The sequence below is a fragment of the Siphateles boraxobius genome, unplaced genomic scaffold (genome assembly GCF_051911475.1).
Source record: "Siphateles boraxobius isolate OS27281-9 unplaced genomic scaffold, OSU_SipBor_1 46, whole genome shotgun sequence".
Classification (NCBI taxonomy): domain Eukaryota; kingdom Metazoa; phylum Chordata; class Actinopteri; order Cypriniformes; family Leuciscidae; genus Siphateles; species Siphateles boraxobius.
In genome coordinates, this window is record NW_027509097.1 from 6,083,842 (window position 1) to 6,106,998 (window position 23,157).

The 23,157-nt window shown below is 36.4% G+C and overlaps 1 protein-coding gene across 9 annotated transcripts in view; it reads right to left on the reverse strand.

Moving 5' to 3' along the window:
• qki2 (QKI, KH domain containing, RNA binding 2) overlaps positions 1-23,157 on the reverse strand; it is a 61,802-nt gene that overhangs the window by 20,001 nt on the left and 18,644 nt on the right. For 3 of the 9 annotated variants that reach the window (XR_013194395.1, XM_077200447.1, XM_077200452.1), the window contains exons 1-2: positions 17,592-18,340; positions 5,087-5,226 (exon numbers count right to left, since the gene is read on the reverse strand). Coding sequence is in view for 7 of the 9 variants with exons in the window: in XM_077200447.1 (XP_077056562.1) it covers positions 5,087-5,226; positions 17,592-17,733 (282 nt within the window). In the remaining 2 variants the exon portion in view is untranslated. Of the gene's footprint in view, positions 1-5,086; positions 5,227-17,591; positions 18,397-23,157 lie in introns of those variants that run through there. The other 6 variants (XR_013194396.1, XM_077200453.1, XM_077200448.1 and 3 more) reach the window with 5 other exon arrangements.

Below are 23,157 nucleotides of genomic sequence, written 5' to 3' on the forward strand. Positions count from 1 at the left end.
GCGGATTATATCGCTTTAATGGGGGGAAAAACACAAAATTGTTTAAAACTTCCGGTCTTGGTAAGTATACTCATAAACACAGTCGGTTATGTATAAAACGCATGTGATAGTGTGACAGACAGTATAATGAAAACAGCAATGGATCCGTGCACTAGCTGTAAAAGTGACAGCAGCCATAAGCTATGCGTCTGTCATAAATGTTGTCGTCAAAACAACAAAAGATAGCTTTAATTGTAATGAATGAGAATTATTAGCCTATGTATTTAATTTAATCAGGAAACAGAACTAAAAGACTAGTGTTATTTTACATTTGATTACTTTATTATGTTTCTGTAGTATTTCTGAATACTGGTGTTAGACCTACACATATTTAACATTTAATTCAAAGATTGAAATCAAGCTTCCTTGTGTTGTGTAAACTCTTAACAACAAAATTACCACATTGTAAAAACGCAATGAGTGAGCAAACATTTAGGCGAGATAAACATAAGAAAATGTTCAACAACAACAAAAAAAATGTTTATATCGTCATAAATATCATTATCGCAAATATTCTTGAAATATCGTGATAGAATTTTGAGGCTATAATCGCCCACCCCTACTGCCCCTTTAACAGTCGCGAGGCCAGAACATTGTGCTTTTTGGCATTTGTGGGCCAGTGGCAGCGCCGCTCTTTCAGCATTTAACCTTATCTGTCACAAGGGTTCAGTGATAAGCTAGGCAGCTGCATCTCTCTCAGGGTCACAATGCATTCTCTTCCTTTTAAAGCTCATGTCTTCGCAGGCCGTTCACAGCTGCTAGGGGTCGTTGGCTCTCTGTGCTGTATATTTAGAGTTGAGCTCATCAAACTACTGTGTGGATGGCATGGTCTGTCTGTCTGTGTCCTTGTGTTATTGTCGTTTTTAGGCAATGTTTGTGCAACTGTTGACTTCGTGAACTTAGTTTTTGTCAGTCAAGATTTTTCTTGCTACCTTCCAGTCATTCTGATTGGTAAGCCGTGCAACAATGAGATGAGTCACCACTGGTCTACGTAACCGCACAGAATGAATGACAGAAATGACTGCTAGTGTATAATTTCCCAAACAAAAGGACAACAGCGGAAGAAAAAAGACCATTAATTTCGAAAAGTCGTATAGAGGGTGGATATATTTTTGTGTTTACAGCACAAAAATACACTTTACTAACATAAGTGGACATTGGGGGAAAATTCAGAAAATAAAAATAAAGAGAGATAAAAAGAAAATAAGGCTGTTTTTATCTGATACAGTAATATTGTGAAATATTATATTATATTTTTAATATATTTAAAATAAATATATTTTAAAATGTATTTTATTCCTGCGATGATAAAGCTGATTTTTTTTATATCATTACTCCAGTATTCAGTGTCACACGGTCCTTCAGAAATCATTCTAATATGCTGATTTACTGCTCAAGAAACATTTATTATTATTATTATCAATGTTGAAAACAGTTGTGCTTGTTTGTATGGAAATGGACACAAACAAAGATTTTTTTTTTTTTAATTACACCCATTATATGGTATTATGTATTTTTTTTTAATTTTCATTTGTGTTCATCTGAAGAAAGCAAGTCATATACATCTGGGATGGCTTATTGAGTTATTGATGAGAGAAAATACATTTTGGGGTACACTATTCCTTTAAGAAAACAAAGAAAGTCACAGAATCCTAACAAAAAGTGAACTGTCTTTTTTGTGATTTTTAACAAGTTCAAGGCTCTTAATGAACAACAATGAAGCATTGGAAAAACCTCATTACCAGTCGACAGCTAGAGAGAAAAGAGTGGGAAGAGGATGACAGACTGAGGCGACGGCCTGAGAATCATTCTGAATGGTCTTTACATAGAAACAGTGAGAGCATGCAGAATAGAAATCTAATCATCATTCCCCACCCCTCACATCTCCTCATCAAAGTCCACATTTGTTTTCACACAGACTATGCAGGCAGGGATAATGTTCTAGATCATTCTCTCCAAAAGGCGGCGGAGGACAGAAAGGCCAGTGACCTGCATGTCTCTCACCCGCACTTGGCACTGATTGTGGGATGGTGGTAACCCTGACAGGTTCCCGTGGGATTATCGGAATTCTGGTTCTATTACAGGGGAGCAAAGTCACTCTCAAAACAAGCCTGATGATTGATGGCTGCAAATAAGATAAGATTTGTTGGGCCCCAAATTATCTTTAAAAGAAAACGGCCAACAAAGTGTAGAGAGGAAAAAAGATAGAGGCAAAGCAACAAATAAAAAAACAGGGAATAACAGTATCTTACATTTGCTAATCATGTTAATTTGTTTAAAACCTTGAAGACATTAGATTTTCTGTGACGTGAACACTGAAAATTGAATTGAATGTTAAAATAAAGGCAACTCTAGCTGGTTGACAGTTATGTTGAAATATCAAGAAAATTCTAGGAAGCATCAATAGAAAAATTTGAAAATAACAAAATCAATAATGTATTGCGCAATATGCCACTATTCTAGCAAAGGTGTTTGTGTAGTTTTTTCATTTAAATTACTCGAAATTGTAACTTTTCCAGCTATATTGCAATTTTAAAAACAAACAATCATATAGGCCTATATGTGAATCAATTTTGCCACAAAAAAAATTATTTTATTCCAGCAACATATTTTTGTAAATTTATTTAAAAACATTTCACCAAACTATAAAATGTACCTTATTTTGAAGTGTGCCAGTGACAATGTTGGCCAGGCAATTAAAGATCTCATTGGCCTGAAAAATCACTATTGTTGAGCCTGATTAATCACAACAACTGGGTAATATTGCACATGAACGGGACCTATTGGTGCTGGTGGTGTGCTACTCCAAATGATTTTGTTGCTTTATGAATTTGTGACCTCAATACGTCATGTATGGATCACATTTTAATACACTAGACACCAGACATCAAATTTGAAGTCCCTGTGTTTTGTCATCCATCAGGCTAATCTATTCAAAAGCTCTTTCTTCAAAATGTGTTTACTTGACGCAAGAACAGCATCAGAATGAGATTTTGTGAGTTCCACTTTCTCTACATAACTTTTCAAACAAGTTAATTTTGCACAGTTGCTCAAGTGCTGTCAGTAGTCGGTTGGGTTTTACCCTAATATAGAGGACAATGCACAGAGGTTAATTATAACTAAACGAGAGATAAGAGAGAAGCCCCAGTAACGCATCTCTCATTCAAACTCGATTAACCCTGACCCTACTATCACTCTTATCAGCTCTTTAAAATGGCAGAATCGTGAGCTGACAGCCAGAAACACTACTCCGTCTACTTAACATCTCCTTAAACTCAATCTCAACCCTAAACCTGTTCAAGATCAAACAAGCCAGATAATCGTCCACTGTGAAAAAATACATCCCAACACTGTTCAGTTCATATACAAATGTTTCATATCCGACTCCTCCAGTCCTGATGACCGTTTCTGCATTAATTATGTTTTCTGAGAAGAGTGTGAAAGCTGCCCTTGCATCGAGATTTGAAAGTCACGATGTATTCAAATTAGAAACACAGGCTGTGAGTCAAACAATGCCTAGGATTGCAGTATTAAGCAATATTTACCATGCTAATTATTACCATTTGATTATTGCTGTTCTCGTAGAGACGAGGTAATTGGATCAATCTGCTGCAGGCTTCTCATGCTCCCCTGAGTCGACGTCTAAGGTAAAACAATCAACGTGCAAAAACCCCCCCGAGAGGATCCACCTGTGATTATAGATTTGAAATAAATGTGCTTTCATGGACAAATTACCAATTTTCTGTCATTTGAGTAATCTAAAAAAACATGTGTTAACACCAAGACATGTCTCTCTCTTTATTTACATGCACTAGTCAGGATGCATTTTAATCCCTCATAAACATTTTCAGGAGGTAAAAATGGCAGTTTTGGTACATTACTTTTCCAGTAATACCATGAAGTGGCAATGATCTAATCAAAATAATAATCTTCTGTAAAGCAGCTTTATTGACCTTAATGTTGCATAAACATGCCCACACTGATGGAGATTCAACAGCAAACTGCTACTCAACAGTCTATGAGTTCGAAGAAAACAGCAAGGACTTTAGGAAGCATTTGGGACAGGGCCAAACATTATTTTTGCAATTCCGGGAGTCATTAGTGTCAGAAATGGTTTCCTACTTTTTACTTGCTGCCTTTACAAAACATTGGCATAAATGTGTTGATTCTGTAGAAAACATCCACTGCCAGAAATACATTTTTAGGCGTAAACCAGATTGTTTCTGTGCAGAAGCCTTAATGAGACAGATTTGTATCATAACTACCCCTAAAGACTGCCTATTAGTATATTAGGTGTGGATATTAGTACCTTAACTGTACCTATTAGTATCTTATGCCGGGTTTAGACTACACAATATTTTTGTCTGTTATGATAGTCCCTGTGTCAGATTATGCAATTTTGACACCTACATTTTTGTTGTGTCCTGGACAAGAAACATGTCAGACTACACGTTGCTTCCCAACCAATCATCACTTGTAGTCTTTAACAAAGTGCAGGAACTAGCGACTGACTTCCGGAAACAAAAGCGTGAACAAACAATGGCTACAGAAGCCGCGTACATACCGGGTTGCTGAAGCGGCTCCGCTAACATTGGCCAGCATCTATCTTTTTTCACTGTCCTGGTAGTCCCTCAAAAAAAAAACATTATAAAGGCAGTAGTATTGTTGCCATATCTCCACAAACCTTTCCTCCATTGCATAATTCCACCTAGCAGCACCAATACCATCATCTCTCTTTTGTTTCACCATGTTTGAAAGCGGTGTATGGTAGAGCTTCTGGACTTACAGATGTGACGCGTGTCGTTTACGAATCACCACGACACCTACCTCAAACGGATCGTACCAAACTCGGGCTCCTATCGTGTAATCTGAACCTGGCATTAAGGTATGTGCTCTTTAGGGTAAGATGGCATACAAAAGGTGTACTTTTAAGGGGACTGCCCCACTAACAAGCTACTTCTTTTACTTTTTTCCTGACAGTGTAGCTACTAACTAAACATTTCTAAAAATTTGATTTAAGTTACAATAGCAGTGAAGTAATACTTACGTCTGGGAATTCTTTTACAGGCACATAGAGTTTCTCTTGGAGTTGTGCAATGGGCCCCACAGCATCTGGGAGCTCCGAAGTCCTTTTATCTGTGCCGTTCATAGTGTCATTGTACATGTCCTTCCGTACCCGTCCAATTTCTGTTAAACAGACACATTAAAAACTCAATTATTTGGAGGCGTTATCCATAAACGTTGCCTCATCTATCTTTAAAAACAATGTTTTTTTTTTTGTTAAAAATGACTTGCAGAAGTCTTGATGAATTCATGCAACTATTTAAATATAAAAACAACTCCCAAAGGGCATAAGAGCCCAGCCAGCCATGGAGGAGCTAGTGCAACATGATGTGCCTTCACAAAGAGTGAATCAGACACCAGCCTTTTGAATGCTTGCTGGTCCAAACCGAGGAATTCCAAAGAGACCAGCTTAAAAGACTGAAGCAATAATTATTTTTTAACTAAAGCTCTTTAGAGGATATTGGGAAGAAGCAGCAGTATATTAGAATGGATTTACAACCGATGTACAATATGGTTCAAAATGACAACATCAAAGCATGGCCCAGGCCTACAGATTAAAATGACCTAAATATAACCCTGATCTGAGCTAGCTGTAGCTTGTTGGGCTCCCATAGGATCCTCCAGGAGTAAAGCAGAGAACCTCAACAAGATCTCATAAGCAATAACTCAACAGTCCTCAGCAGGATGTGGTCTTCTGAACTCCACCGACACCCCCTCCCGAAGAACGAACAGGATTGTTTTCATATGCCTTACATAAGTGAACGCAGGCATGTAAGCACATTTACACTTAATTACATGCAACACATGCTCTTGGCACTGCCCCATCTAACCATGTGTTCGAATCCCTGCCATGAGACACAGCGTTTTCTGATTTAAAATGTTTTAAATTAATACAGACTGCACTGTCACATTAGGACTGGTTTTATCTGTTCATTTGCTATCATTCAGAATTAAGCTGATGAAATAAACCCTCAGAGTAAAACCAGACATTTGAGGTCCCGCAATGAAGCACAAATCCAAACATCACCTCAAACTGCTCAAAGCCGATTAATTTACACATTCTGGGAATTACTCATGAAATTGGTATAATTGGTCACTTTACATTGAGTGTTGAAAGGGGATTAAACAGTCAATCAGAAGTTTATATTGGGTTTTGTGTGACTGCGGCTTAACATTCCAACAGTCTCGACACTTTGGACTAAGTTTGACTTATCCCATGAGTCACAAGGGCTGGGCGATAAATACAATATTCACAATAATTCTGCTGCCAGTAATCAAAAGCAACATTGTGGATATCTTGATTTTAATGTTTTTTGTTTGCCCATTAAGTTAAAGGGATAGGATAGTTGAAAAGATGAAAATTCTGCCATCATTTACTCACCCTCACAAGACTTCCATTCATCTTCAGAGCCAAAATGACCTAAATGAGATCGGTTTCTTATATAAAGTGATCGGGTCTCTTCAGATTACTTATATTAAAAAGCTTAATTCACTTGGATATGGATGAACTTTTTGATGCATTAAATCTTTGGTTGCAGGGACTTTTAATGGACAAAAATGTTTTATCCCTGTCATTAGTGCCTGGTTTCACAGACCAGACTTAAGCTGGTCCCAGACCAAAATGCATGTTTGAGCTGTCTTAACTGATAGCAACTTGCCCAGGCATGGCATGGGCATATTCATAATCAAAATATGATTATATGAATAATAATCATTAAAATATGATTTGTCTCAAGATGCACACCAGTAATGTTTTTTCTGAGGCACATTTATAAAAGCTAATTAAATGTCCTAATTTAACTAAGGCCTTACATCCTGGCTTAATCTAAGCCCTGTCTGTGGAACCAGGCCTATATGTTTTTAAAATAATTCAGGAGAAAAACAAATGGCTTTAACAGGGAGTCTAATTCAATTCCGGGAATGGACAATTTGTCCATTGTCCATTTCAAAGAATAGATTAGAAACTCAATAATTTTTTGCATCACACAAACATTTTAACAGAATTCTTTGCATGCTATATTCATATATTATTATTAATATATTGATACAAATTAATCTTTAAAAATGTTGACATATTGGATTATATATTGGTGCCAAAGAAAACAATCAATATTAATATGAAAATCAAACTTATTTGTGTTCAGTTGGTAAGTATCAATGTGAAAACATTTTGGACCTATATGGAAACAATCAGTATTTGGTTGAGATGGTAATGGTATATTTAAAATAAAAATAAAGAACAAATGCATAAATAGAAATGCAAAATTATAAAATAAATTCTATCTGTTTTAACCATATGTATTTTGTCTGAAGAACAGCTGAGGTGACATAAGACATATAATTTTCCACCCCCAGTTTAGCTGTTATTAGCACAAGCTTCAAGTGCACTAAAAACAAACATTAGAGGCGACTGGTCAACACTGCCAACCACAACATACACAGACAGTGAGATAGTCCTTCCTATTGCTGCTGCAGACCATCATTTACGTGTGCGTGAGAGAGAGAGAGAGAGAGAGAGAGAGAGAGAGAGAGAGAGAGAGAGAGAGAGAGAGAGAGAGAGAGAGAGAGAGAGAGAGAGAGAGAGCGCAAGACGACTCTGATTACAGTTTGTGTTTCTTTGCTGTCATCCGAGTCGGTCCAATACTACAGTATGATACACTTGGTCTGGTATGGCTGTGAGCGAGCAACAACTACATCACCGCGACATAAATATCACCTCCATAATGCCAGCAGATCCTGCACTCTAAACACAGCGCTACGGATAAACTATTCAGTTGCTGTTATTTACTAATGGCACACTGTCATGCGTCTGGTTTAAATTACTTCTTCTGACAACTTTAGTATTTTTCACACTTTCAGTGTCAGCCATGGAAAGTTTGCACCTATATCATACTTTCAAACAGGCAAATTTGGAAGCAGTTTTCAGACTTTCTGAAACTTTTGACTTTTTAAACCTAAGAATTGGAACGCAGAGATATGTGCTGGCAGAAAAACAAGCGTGATTTAATGTGAGATGTCAGACACGTTCCTTGGTCGTTTAGAGAACAAAAGTGTTGTTGCCTGCGAGAGCTGGCGGTCTCCAGACCATGCTGGACGCTGGATAAAGACAAAGCGTTTACTCAACCGAACACTGCTTCATAGTGTGTGCCATTACATAAGGTTTGAAAAGACGTTTGCACATACACACACACATATTGATATAAACAACAGAAGTGGAGACAACAAGAAAAACAACACTATGAGCACATAATTTATGGAAGGTTGTCAATTCAAATACTTAACAGAAATATAAACAAAGTACGCAAGTACCTGCTTTTTTTTTTTTTTACCTGCTTTTTTTTAATGAATGAATGAACGGGTCCAGTTTCCACAAAAATATTAAGCAGCATGACTGTTTTTAACATTGACGATAATAATAATAAATCTTTCTTGAGCACTAAATCAGCTTATTAGAATGATTTCTGAAGGATCATGTGACACTGAAGACTGGGGTAATTATGCAGAAAATTCAGCTTTGCCATCAGATGAATAAATGAAAATATATTTTGAAATATATTAAAATTAGAACTGCACAATATTAAAGAAAAACGTAATATGCAATAACGCGTTAATTATTGTGATATTTAATGTGCGATACGATAATGCTTTAAGTGTGTAAAATAAATACTATTTAAATACATTTACAAAATGAAAATGATATAACCTAACCAACATACATTTTTCACATTCAAACCATCATCTACCAAAAACGTATACCTTTTGAGGTATTAAAAATCATTCAGTTATAGGAAGTCGTTAAGATATGCTTATCGCGATATGTACATTTTCAATATATCATGCAGCTCTTATTAAAATAGAATAAAATGTTCTATTGCACCCATTCCTAAATCATCACGAAAAATACATTTTCATATTTCTGCAGTGATTATAAGTTCCCCTACGGATTTATGAAAGTCTTAAATAAAATAATTGTATTTAATTATTAATATTTTATGCACCACTCAACGGTAAAGTGCACGTCAGGCACCAGAGAGTTTTATGTCTTTGGAACAGAAACAGATTATTTTAGTCTCTAACACACAGACAGCGAGTTGACCATCTGTGGCAGTGTGGGAGAGATGAGAGACGCTGAGATGAACAGAGGAAACATGATAAAGGTAAAAAATTATATAATAATAAAAAATAAAAGCTAGAAAAGGTTGCAAGAGGGATGAAAGAGTAGACCGCAAACCGTGAAACCATCTGGATAATCATCGACTGCCAGGAAACTGTCCGACGACGACTCCGTTTTCACACAGAGAGCAGACACACCAGTAACTGCAATTGTCAGGCTGTTAGTGACAGTGTAAAAACAAATGTGTGCATGAAAGAACAATATTTCCCTTTGCTCTGACAATATATCTTCAAACTAAATACTGATTTCAGCTTCAGACCAAACCCCTGTGGTGAAAGCAGATCTATTTCAACTGAAACTAGTCATTCTAACCAACAATTAATGACTTAAAAGTGCAACATACATAAATGACTCTAATTAACAGCATTGAATGCTTGCTGTGTGCTGTATCTCTTCCATGCATTAAACAAAAAAATCTGTCATTATTTAATTGCGATAGCCATGCATGATGAACAGACACAAATTTAAGTCATGTTTCACTGAAAATAATGCTTTCTGTCATAGCTCTTAAATCAAGCATGATGTCAATGATGTTTGACCATGTGATGTGCCACAAGGACCAATGAGCTCTGATGATGTCATTGACATCCAACTTGAAATGTGAAGCACTGAAAGGCACCATATTTCACTCAAAAGCAACAGCGGAGTGCAGGATTTTCTGAGAATATAGACTAAGCTTTTGATCTGCTCATCAAAACTATCAAATGACTTCAAAACTGAATTTTGCAATGATTAATATAAATTAAGATGGTTCAAATGCTTCTTTTGACTATAAGAAAAACAGTATACAGATTTGGAACTACACGAGGGTGAGTACATGTCCATGACAGCATTTCCAATCAAGGTCATCTTGATTCTCCTAGCAATCAGGAAATTTGAATGTGCAGCTTGCGCTTATCACTCTGATTGTGCTGGTCAGCAGTAACGTGCTATTGTGATTGGATGATTTCTGATTGAGTTTAGGTTGAGAGAGACAGAGGAATTGTCTGGTGGTGTCAAGACGACAACTGCAGGGCAAACTGGTAGTTAACGGTGTGATAAGTATTGAGTATTTACAGATGCAAGCTAAGCTGCCTGGAAAGAGCAGGAGACTGATGAGATCACTGACACCCTTGATAATCGACATTTATCTTATCAAAGAATACGGCCAAAAGGGAGAAAAAAAAAAAAACAGACGCACACACAAACAACTGAAAAGCACCTTCACAAACACACAAGACGGAAGCTAAGATTTGACCTGAAAACGACATTATGACTGTCACTTTATAGCTCAAGGCCATGCCTGTCACTGCCAAACAAAGCATTTTCACTCAGAAAAGCCATTGTGAAAAACTGTCTGATGGTCAGGGAGCCAGATCTAGTCAGATTTAAACATCATTAAAACCATTTTCCCCCAATATTGTTTTTGATTCACCTCTAAAACCCCCTAGCAAAAGCCATCTGTTAAATCCCTCTGTGGATGTGTATTTATTTAGCTTTTCTCCAGGAAAGAAAATCAATTGAGGCCAATTATGATTGTTATTCCACAGAAAAACAATTGTTTTTGTCATCTTTAATCTAAATGTTAATCTGACCTCTGAAATAACTTCCTTTTTCGGCAGACATCACTAAACCCTCTTATTTTTAAACCACTTGTCAAAGTGACCACTTTTTATGATCCAATAAATTCCTGATGGATAAAATCATGCCTTGAAAAATATAAATAAATATCAACTTACCGTTCAAAAGTTTGAGGTCGGTAAGATTTTTTAAATGTTTTTGAAAGAAGTCTCCAGACAGTGCTATCAAAGAAGCATTATCTACAGAACCAGTAAAATGCTGTGCCTTTCACAGATCTGAGACCAAAATTAAAATGTATAACACCCGCAAATAAATGAGTCGGAATGGGATCAGTGCATCGCTAAACAACAAATTACCAAAATTTTGGGACAAAAACTGTTGATACTTTTGAAAAGGTTTTTAACCAAGTAAATCCAAATTTAGCCTTAAGGTTTTTAGAGAAAAAAAAATGAATCTTAAATGGGTGGTTGATTATGATTTCACTTTTCTAACTTTAGTTAGTGTAATGTTGCTGTTTGAGCATAAACAACATCTGCAAAGTTACGATGCTCAAGTTTAAAGCAAAGGGGGATATTTTCTTTTAAAGAAATTGCTTTTTAAGGACTACAACAAACGGCTGGTATGGACTACACCACATTCCTCCCGGGTTAGTGACATCATCAACCCCAATATTTACATAAAGACCACCCCCAGAACACTATTTGCAGATTATCAAGACAGAATATGCTAATCAATGACTAGAAGATAACAATGCATAAGCTACATAAATTCATCAACTAACCTTTAAGAAATGTTGTCTAGATGTTGTCACTTCTTCTTGAGTCTCTCCATCTTTCTTAATCCAGTTTGAACATAAAAGGCTAAAAAGTTTTTGAAATGTTCAATGCATGACTGTGTGAGGTAATCGAAGCTGCCAAGGAGGAGTTCTTGTAGCTCCGCCCCCTGTTCTGGGAGCAGCAGCTCATTTGCATTTAAAGGGACAGACACAAAACGAGGCACTTTTGCTCACCCTCAAAAAGTGACAACTTTAACATGCTATACAAGCATGTGGGGTATTTTGAGCTAAATCTTCACATACACACTCTGGGGACATCAGAGATTTATTTCATATCTTGTGAAAAGAGCATTATACCACCCCTTTTGAAAAAAAATTATATTTTTGAATAGCTAAACCTGTCTCTCGCTATGAACACGGCGTTAAAAAGGAAAGAAAAAAGGGGGGAAAAGTCTCTTTTTGCACCATTTATTTGCATTTATTTGATCAAAAAATACTAAACAGTAATATTGTTAAATATTATTACAATTTAAAATAATGGTTTGATATTTGAATACTGTATATTGTAAATTGTAATTTTTTACAATTTGCAACCATTGTCACATGATTCTTCATGATCCTTGGCTCCCTATTAAACATCGTATAGATTTTAAAATAATGCTGATTACTTACAAGGAACTAAATGGTTTAGTTCCCCAGTACTTGAGTAAGCTCTTAACGCATTATAGTCCGTCACGTCTATTGCGATCTCAAAATTCTGGAGAGTTGATAATACCTAGAATATCAAAATCGACTGCTGCTGGCGGTAGATCCTTTTCCTATTTAGCACCATAACTTTGGAACAATCTTCCTAACATTGTCCAGGAAGTAGACACATTCTGTAAGTTCAAATCACAGTTCAAAGCTCAAATCTCTTTGGCTTAGAATACACATAACACATTATAGACTTCTATAATTCAATGTTAGGCTGCATAGTTTAGATCAGCCAGGAACACTTCCCATAAGTCCTGATGTACTTTGTACATCATATGAAGGATGGCGTCTACGCTAATATTTGTCTCTCTGTTTATCCCGAGGTTTACCGCAGTCCGCCGGATCAAGGCCGTATCCGGATCTGATGAAGGACCTGCGCCTAGACACGACGGCAACGCAGGCCTCCTTCCCTTTACCTCTGTACTGATAAAACGTTGTCGGGATAATTCCGATTCACGTGGCTACGCAAAAGCGATAAAAAATTCTCAGAGCCACCAGGTACTGTTTTATGCAAATGAGCGGCCGGATCGCATTAAAGAATTTTCTGTTAGAACGGTGTCGTGTTAGCTGCCCCTAAGTTAATAACTAATGATCGTTGCGACGGAAGTGAATCAATCAAAACTAACTTTAGCTGGACAATAACTTTATTTTAGAGCTGCTGTAAAACCGAAACATTATCACTGTAAAGCTGCTTTGAAACAGTCCATATTGGTAAAAGCGCTATATAAATGAAGGTGACCTGACTTGACATGACTTGAGAAATCATTCAAATATGCTGATTTGGTAACATTTCTTACTATCATCAATGTTGAAAACAGTTGCGCTTCTTAATATTTTTGTAGAAACCATGCATGATACATTATTTTTCAGGATTCTTTGATGAAATATCAAAAGAACCGCATTTATGTGAAATATATTTTTGAAACAACGTAAAAAAAAAAGAAGCTATTTTTATCAATTTAATGCATCCTTGCTGATTAAAAGTATTTAAAAAATCTAACTGAGCCCAAACTTTTGAAAAGTAGTGTAAATGTAATATTAAAATATTGCTTTATTAGTAAAACGTTTTTTAATTGCAACATTTTCTGATGCTAAATATAATAACTGGTGTGACACCCTGATGGAGTTTTTCATTTGGGTTAAACTGAACAGTGATTTAAGCCTTTTTCATTCACCTGTTCCCAACAGAAACGTCTTTCAGAAGGATTCCTTTAGTGCATGTTAATTTTGCGACATCTGTCCTGACTGCACTTTCCAGGAATTTGAAGGAAGCTGTCTAGTCGGTGTGCCCTCACCCCAAACCCTGATCCCCTGGGACTTTCAGCATCTCGCTCTGTCTGTGTCACGGGATCTGGCTAAAGAGGTAATAGCTTAATGCAGTCAAAATCAAAGACCATGGATGTCACATGTATTCTGAGTCGAAAAGGTCATATAACTACACTCACACACATTCATACTGAAAGGCATTTCAGGGGAGCATGAATATATGGAACAATTATGAACTTGTTAAATAATAGATACATGGACACAAATATATGCGACAAAATGTTTCCTGGAATACACATTAATACCCGATACTCCCTCACACACACACACACACACACTTGATCTCTATCTGTGGAAGATTCAGCACTTCTAAAAGTCTATGAAGTGATGACAGACTCATGAAGAATCATGTGATCTTTGCTCCACTCCACTCTGCGTGTGCCCTTGTCACAGTCATGTGATGCATATAGGTCAGAGAGGCATCTCTTCACTGGTCATGTGCCAGTCTATGTTTGGACAGGGTGACCAGAGCGCCACGCTTTACAGTTTAACCGAGAATACCATAATGTGAGGACAATCAGAGGTCAAGAGGCACTAGTGAGAATTCAAACTTTCCTATCAGATTTGCCTGGAGCAACTTTCACCCCTTCAGGAATTACAGGATGCTATGGAGACATTTAAAAAATGTAATTACTCATTTAAGTGACAGACTTAAATACAAGCATTAAAAGATACCCCACCAGAAAAAAGAAAAGAAAATCACAATGTTCAAGGCACTTTATAAATGGGATGCAAACTTTACCCAAAGTATTACACGAAAACACAATCAAACGAATAGATTTCTTTATTTTATGCACTGTAAAAAAATATAGCCTAATCAATAAGGTATGACAGCATTATTTTTAATAGCATTAATTATGTTCCTGATTTAACACATCAAAATAAGTTTTTCTACTTTTTTTATGTTATACAAGATTCAACACATTTTTTTAAGTCAGTAAATGTAATTTAAGTTGATTGTACTTTTTTACAGTGTGGTAACCATATACATTTTGTCTATTTCATTTCAATGTTTATTTAAGGTGTATAGATAGAAAACACAATCCAAAAAATGTTTTATTTAAAAATTTATGGGAACCATGTAATTTATTTTATACATTTTGCCCGTTTAATTTCAAGGTTTATTCAACTTTTATTGATAGAAAACAAAATCTGGGGGGGTTCTTATAAAACTTCTAATAAAATACTATTTATTTGACCTCCTGAGGTGGACGGTTTTCTGAAGGATAAGAACTTTCTTTTGCTGACCGTTTATTGAAAAAAAAGTGAAAATACTTTTTATGGCCATATTTTGTACCCCATCTATTGAAAAATAACATTTGAGCAATGTTGTTAACGCAAGCCCAATATTATTTATATTACGCAATAATAAGAGGCAACAGAACAGTTGCTGTAAAAAGGACAAAAAAGCACATTTTGCAACAATTTTATCTCTGAATCAGTAGTAGGCCCCCTGGGGGTCCATTAAAAGTCCCTTTTTATATCTAAATCAGATTTTAAAAAAGCCAGTGTTTTCAAAGAGAGGTTCAACACTGCTTCTGGATTCTCTCCCAGATATTTTCCTTCGATGATGGCATAATTACTCAAATAATTAAATTAGCTGCATTCCAGCAGAATATACTATATGTTCCTCAGAGGGAACACAATAGTAGTGAGAAGAAAAAGAGCAGCACTTGGAAAACCAACACTGGAGATTTACAATACCCAGAACCAATAACACACCACAGTGCACAATATTAAATAATATGGATTATAAAATATTATTTGCATTAATTTAGAACACTACAAACAATACACGTAAGAACAACTGCTATAAACAGTACATTTTAAATAATGCAGAGATAACCCTATAAGAGAAACTAGAAACTGTCAGGATGCCTTGATTTTTAGGTAAAAGATTAACACATTTGAAAACTGCCAACCCAAACATTGGAGTTCTCTGCATCATAAAATCTAATGAGTGTGTTGAAGAAATAGCCTGTGCTCAAGCAAAATACCAAACTTATTATACAGTAACCTCTTTAAAATAACCTGACAGAACTGAGATCCTCATTTAAGGAAAATATATGAGACAAAGCTATACCCTTCTCCTCTTCTTTTTTTTCAAAGAAAGCTAAACTTTGTAATTCGACTTGACAATCTTTAAGAGCTCCAAACAGTTTGTGATTTAATCAACTGAAGAGAACAGAGAAGGATAAATTAGCTGCAAACAGAGGAACTGAAAACCCTCAAGTTTTCTGAGTTTATTCATGACACATACTTCAATATGCCAGCAGCTATGGGTGAGCTATGATGTATCTAGAGAGATTTCAGTGTACCAATGAAGCAGACAGACGAAATCCACTCTAATATGGATTGGAAGATACTCTATAAATAAATCTTACAGATCAACCTTCTCTCCATAAAAGTATTGCAGTGATAACATTTATATTATTACACTGTATTATCAGCAATAAACTGTGAATGAAATAAACCAGGGCCGTGGGCTGATTAGAATGAGCGGGAGAAAGAGAGAAGTGGTTCTGTTATCACATCTTTAGCTTCCCCTGCATTCTCAGAGGAAAACTGTATGCGTTCTGCATCATTTGAATATGTTAGAAGTGTCAACTCTGAGCAAACCCAAGCTTTTCCGTTTAAGTACAAAACTTATTTTACAATACCATCCAGGTCTGGAGAGCCTAGACAAATGTCGAGCCTAGTAGTACGTGTTAAAAATAGCCATACCTCTAAATTCACAAAGCAAACAAATAGGTTAGTCTCGATTACAGCCATCAGCTCCCCAAATCGGAGTATCATCCAACTGCGCCATGGCCCGTAATGATATTTTGTAATTGAATGCATCTGTGCTGATTTAATAAGCTTGCTGCAAAATATCTCAGTGTGTTTGGATATGATTAAAGACATTTCCAGGTCATGTAACTGATTCATTTGAGCAAACTAAAAAAGAAAAAAAAATTCAGCTATGGATTCAGAAAATTCAGAAATGATACTGTCTGGAAGGTTTCTGAAGCCTGTTAAAAATCAGAACAGAACATTACCATCATTGTTACAGTCTGAAAGAATGAATAACCTTCTGTGGTGATAAGCAAATGTGTTCTTTCGTTCATGAACAAATCTTTTTTTCGTATATATAAGCCATGTCCTTGAACAAATCGCTGTTGTTTGCTTCCATGGAGACATGCATCTTTCATTCATCAAAGTCCCTTTCTTTTGACTGCTTTCCTGGCTTCAAATACTGACTAAACCACAAGGCAAGCCAAAAGCTTTAAAGTAAGAGCTGTGAAGAATAATTTCATTAGTTGGATCAATTGTAATAACACACATCCTTCACTGAACAAGTCGTTGTTTTGAGGCAGCACAGAGTTAATCTTGTTCACAATAGAGAGAAATTATGTGTAGAGATTACTTTTTTGACTCTTTGATATCGCATGACAAAAGTCATAGCTTTTTGCAGCATTGGTGACAAATGTGCTGTTTGTGTTAAATATTTAAACATGACATTAACACTTAGGTCCATAGTCTCATAGTAGATTAGCAAGCATGGAAATTTTAATAAAGTATCATAAAACTTGATCTTTTCAACGAACCAGGAGTGAATGATTCAAAGACTCACTCATAATCATATGCACTTTTCGCCACCCATTGGCGACAACGTAGTGTTACCTACTAAGTGTACTTACTAAATTAATCGGATAACGAATAAAAAAAAAACTCGAATCATTTGAATTAATAAAAGTGATCAAAAGATAGGCTATTTTTACAAGAAAAATAAAGAGCTTTTTTTCACAACAACACTGAAACATAAAAATATAAACACTGACTTTTTTAGCATGCCTACATCTGCGACCATTCTTCCAAACGCATTCATTCGTTCTTTTGATAAAATACCAGAACTCTCACCTTCATCTAACAGCCGCTCGAGATGGTTGAAAATGCCACAGAAGTTTGGCAGGCTGCTCATCAGTTTCTTGTCATTCATGAGCTGCATCAGATAATCAGGAGTCGGCTTAGGCTTCTCCTTCGTTTCCATTTCCCCAACCATGTTTAAAATATTGGCCCAAAAAAAGCTAAAAAAAATGCGTTAAGCTTTAGAAAAACACGACAGCCCCCCACAAAAACGCAAACGGAGGGGTTTGATGTTTTCCGTTTTATTCCAAACTTTTGACCCGATGTTGCTACTTTTCAAACACAAAGTTCCAACGTTGTATCACCCTCAATCATCAGTTTAAAAAAATATGACGTAATTAACGAAACGAATCTGCGCGAAAGTTCTTATTTGTTTGTAGAATGTTTGCAGTCAAATAACTCCAATAAACTCCCGCATGCCCGCTGAGATTTGTTCGCCTCTCCTCTTCTACAGAGTATGTTTTATAGCCACCACACCAAACCTCTATCCAGGCTGTTGAAAACAGATTCTTCTCCTCCCAGGACTTTTTCACCGACCGTCGATGTGTTTCAGAGCACTTGAATAACGGTTTTAAAGCAGGGGCAATGTTCACGTGTAGGCTCTATCTCTCGCGCTGTGGAAACTCCTTTAGTCGCGCCTGATGTTTCTGTGTTCAGTGCCGTTCTCTCTCAAAGCTGTCTGTCTGTCACATGATCATGATCAACCCTACACTGCTCAACATTGCCATCGTGCGAAGTCGTCAATGGGAGGAGAAACTCTCTCTCTCTCTCTCTCTCTCTCTCTCTCTCTCTCTCTCTCTCTCTCAAACTTGTACACATACAGTATACTTGAGGTTGAGGAGGAGCTCCCATTTACGTTTTTCTTACATTAATGTCATTATGAATTCTACAGACTCTTTGTATATGGGGAGCCAGCCAAGAGCTAGAGCCTTACACTTTTTAAGTGAAACATTCCCAAAAATACAGTTTGTGACAATATGCCATAGCGAGAATATGCAAAATATAAAGTTGGACATTTTGAACGGGGCAAACGTTCTGGCAATGTTCTATTAAAGGTTAGAACAAACGTTCTTCTAGTAACGTTAATATGACATTCATTTAAATTGATATGGTCTTTAATAACGTCATCAAAATGTCAGCACAAAAAAAAACATTTTTAAATGTTAAGAAAACATTAAGAAAAAACGTTTTTTATAACATAGTGAATAAATTATATTAACAATATAATAATAATAAATTAACACTTTAGTTAGCTGGGTAGTGACAACTATCCAATGTGCACTTTATAACCCTAAACCTTACCACATTTTCAGACATTCTGCCCTCATAAAACAAATACACACACTCATTAACCCTGAAGCGATGACATGAGGAAAAAAGTGGGTATTTTTCTGCATTCCAATGCATTACTAAATATTTAAGCATGGACTGTCTCAGAGGTAACATTATTTTGGAGGAAGCATGGTGGATATCATGGTCTTTAAAATCAAGTTTGACTAGCTGTCTGTGTACTTTCCTGTTACTACACCAACCTTGTTTTAGAAGAATGTGTTATACATGTTCAAACGCCACGTTTTAAGAAGGTTTTATTTCTGAGTGTGTGTGAAACATCTCAGCCAATTCTTGAGAAAAAGGTTTGAGAGGAATGAAGGGGCTTGGGGGAACAGGAAAAGTTTTCATCAGTTTGTGCGGCCTCCTCTTTCCTCTGTGAAGTGGGCAGCATTCTTATGTAGATGAACACAGACTTCAGCTATTGCTCTCACAACAGCAAAAGGCCAGAGTGAGAGGCCCTCCTACAGGGAACAGTTTGATGATGAAATGCTGACCTAGGATCAGATTTGTGCCATGTGACCTTTTAAGCAACTATGGCAAATGCAAAAAGAAACAGATCCAAAGCAGGAGAAAAAGTTAGTGTTCCTGCTGCCTTTTTGATTGTACACTGAGTGATCGTGAAGGGTGGCATGCTAAAAAAAACGTAATCAGCACATTTTTTCCTAGTAAAAATACCCAAATATATACAGTATGGTAGATCAATTTACTTGAGACAAAATATATAGAATATATATATTCTATTATATATTTTCTATTATATACCACATCACCACATTTAAAACAAGAAAGAAAAATGCCATTACCTAAACTGTTTCCCCCTTTATTTTATTGGACTTTTTTCTTGTTTTAAGCATGTATGAAACTGGAAACAAAAATACAGGTTGAGATTTGTTTTAGATTTTTTGTTTGTTTCTTTTTTAAAAGATAAATCATTTTTATATGATTTTTCGAGGATCACGGTTTATGGCTAAAACATTACCTAGGAGAAAACTGTCAAATCCCAGTGTATGAGTATATGACAGATATTTCAGTGATCAAAACATTCCTCCGGGATGCTATGCGACCCTTTATACCCTTATTTTTCACTATGGGGAGTCAGATGGGTGCTAATTTGCCAGGCCATGGAGATGAAAGTGAGGATGGTATTAGCCTGGGCATCAAGGGATTGGAATGCAGGCTATTTAGCATGGGAGTCAGACAATCCCCAGGGCCTCCCATCGCCACAGCACAACGGCTAAATAAATAGAGAAGTAATTAACAGACTAGTGAGAGAACAGACCGTTTCATTACTTTACCTTCTTCTTCTGATAGAGAGAGAGAGAGAGAGAGAGAGAGAGAGAGAGAGAGAGAGAGAGAGAGAGAGAGAGAGAGAGAGAGAGAGAGAGAAAACAGTTCACTAGGCAAAGCCATGCAGTGAGATGTATTGACAAAAGACTATGTGCAAATCTTTAGGGGGGAAAAAGGAAAAACACACAATTGTCATTTGATTGACATCTCAATAAGATTATTATAGCCTTTGAGCAAAACAAAGAAAAAATATTTAATTGTCTTTGTGAAAAGTTAAGAAACTACACAGATTTGTTATGCTGATGTGAACATCACACACACATATCCTCTTTCAACAGATGCTTATTGAAGCATTCATTTAGGGATGGCTGAAACTGAAAAGTGCAAAAAAATACAAATTTTCAAATAGGTTTTCACTATCTCTGTCTGTTTTAGACAATGTGTAATAGTACTCCAGTATAAATTGTTGACTTGTAAAATTACAAACTTCACATTTTCTATTGTGACACATATATGAGATCTTGAATGAGAAAAATGTAGGGCGGGATTTGATGAGATGTCAGTTGCAAAGGGGACGGAAAGATGTCTTTGATTAAAGATTATGAGAGCACATTCATTTTAAATAAAATAATAATGTGTGTGGATAAATAATTTATAATAAACTGCAATGTTCCATAAAAAAACTCATTTGAGAATTGTCAAGTTTGATTTCACTGTTTTCAGCTTAAAGAGGTCATGACATGAGAAATCAAATTTGCCTCGATTTTTTGACATATCAAAAGTCTTTGTACCATTAAAAGATCCTAGCTTAAAACCTCCTCCTCATTATAAACAAAGCATTCATTTAATCAGGCTCCAAAAAACAGCTCGTTTTGATACTGGCTCCCATGGATCTGTGACATCAGAGTGGTAATAACATTTGCATATGACTGCCTGCAGAGCGAATAACAACGAACAGTTATACATCATCACACCATAGGCCCCTCCCACTGGCATTCAGTCACTTTAGAGGGTTAGTTCACCCAAAAATGAAAATTATCCCATAATTTACTCACCTTCAAGCCATCCTGGGTGTATATGACTTTCTTCTTTCAGCCAAACACAATCAGAGTTATGTTAAAAAAATATCCACCAAGTTTTATAATGGGAGTGAATGGTACTCATTTTTTTGCAGCCCAAAAAAGCACATCCATACATCATGAAACTAATCCATAAGGCTCCAGGGGGTTGATAACGTCCTTCTGAAGCAAAGCGGTGCGTTTTTGTAAAAAATACAAAAAATTCTATAAAAAAATCTATATTTATAACTTTTTAAACCCTAATCACTGGCTCACTGAGTGACTTCTGACCCGACACATGATGTATTGATGAATGCGGGAGCACAGTCAGAAGTGGATAGAGTAAAACACCGGTCACGAATTAGTCTAAAACGATAAGTTTTAAAGTAAAATGTCAGAAAGCTTGAGTTTGTTGCCTAGCCCTATTATTATATGTTATGCGCCGGAACTCGAATCTCTCGTGAATGCGTGGACAGATGTTACCGGAAGCTAGTGATTACAGTTTATAAAGTTATAATTATGAATATTTTTCTTACAAAAAGTCATTGATTCGCTTCAGAAGGCCGTATTAACCACCTGGAACCCTATGGATTACTTTTTTCTGATGAATGGGTGTGCTTTTTTGGGGGGGGCTTCATAAAATGGTACCCTTCACTTCCATCATAAAGCTTGGAAGAGCCAGGATATTTTTAACTCTGATTATGTTTGGCTCAATCAAAGTCATACACCTAGGAGAACTTGACTGTGAGTATAGTCTTTGGGTGAACTAACCCTTTAATGGCTGATATTTGCCTACACTGGATGTGAGCATTATGTCACGTCAAAAACAAATAGAAGCCATTATAATCACTGACACTGTCCACACTGGATACATACAGACACACATTCAGTTTCTGACATACTCAGTGCACTTGAGTCTGTCGACAAGCGGACAAATGGAAGATTGAAAAAACATTCTATTTGGATAATAGCGTCTGTTAAATGATTAAATGTAAATGCCAAAATCACATGGTGATGGAAAAAATATGAAATGGGCGGAAAAAAAGACAATGTTTTTGTGTTCTCTTGCAAATGTTTTGTGTTTTCCCAAGAAACTTTGGTTTCGCTTGCAAAAAAAAAAAAAAATATATATATATATATATATATATATTTATATATATTCCAGCACCATATCCCTTTAGGGGCTCCGTAATGAGGACTGTAAGCTGACAGGAAAACCATTTGAAAACTTTATTTTGGTCATAAGACAAATGGTATTATTGTTAAACAGATACAGGGAACTTATGCAACTGTTTTGCGTTCATGGGTAGACAGGCTGGCAACTACTTGTGACATGGCGATGAGAGTGTGTGTCCCAGTTGTGTGATTATGTTAATCAATGAATGTTTGTTCACAGTTTGTTTGTGAATAACTGCATATTTTTGCATGTTTGCGTGTTTGGGTATGAATCTATGATCCTCTAACAATCATGTCTATGTACATAAGCATCCAGTGTGTGTGTGTGTGTGTGGAATGCTGTATGTCTGGGAATGTACGTTGGGTATGACATGGTGAATGATGCATGTTTTGCCACTGGGCCTTTGTGTACTAACAAAGTTGGTTTGTAGCCTGTCGGTACTCTTCAATCCAGCGAGTGTATATATTAGTGGAATACAGAGAATGAACATGCTTTGTCTATGATGTTATGATGAATGCCTAGAGACTATTAAGTGTCTCTCCCACGTCATAGCACACATACCAAAGCCAAGAAGGAGTTAAACAGGCAAGTGCATTTGTCTTTGCTCTGTGCACGCATGCTGTTCTGTCAACAAGCCAAACAATCTTTACATTCAGCCTGCGGCCTGGGTCAGTTGAAAGGTCAAAGTTCATCCCATGCTTAGGCT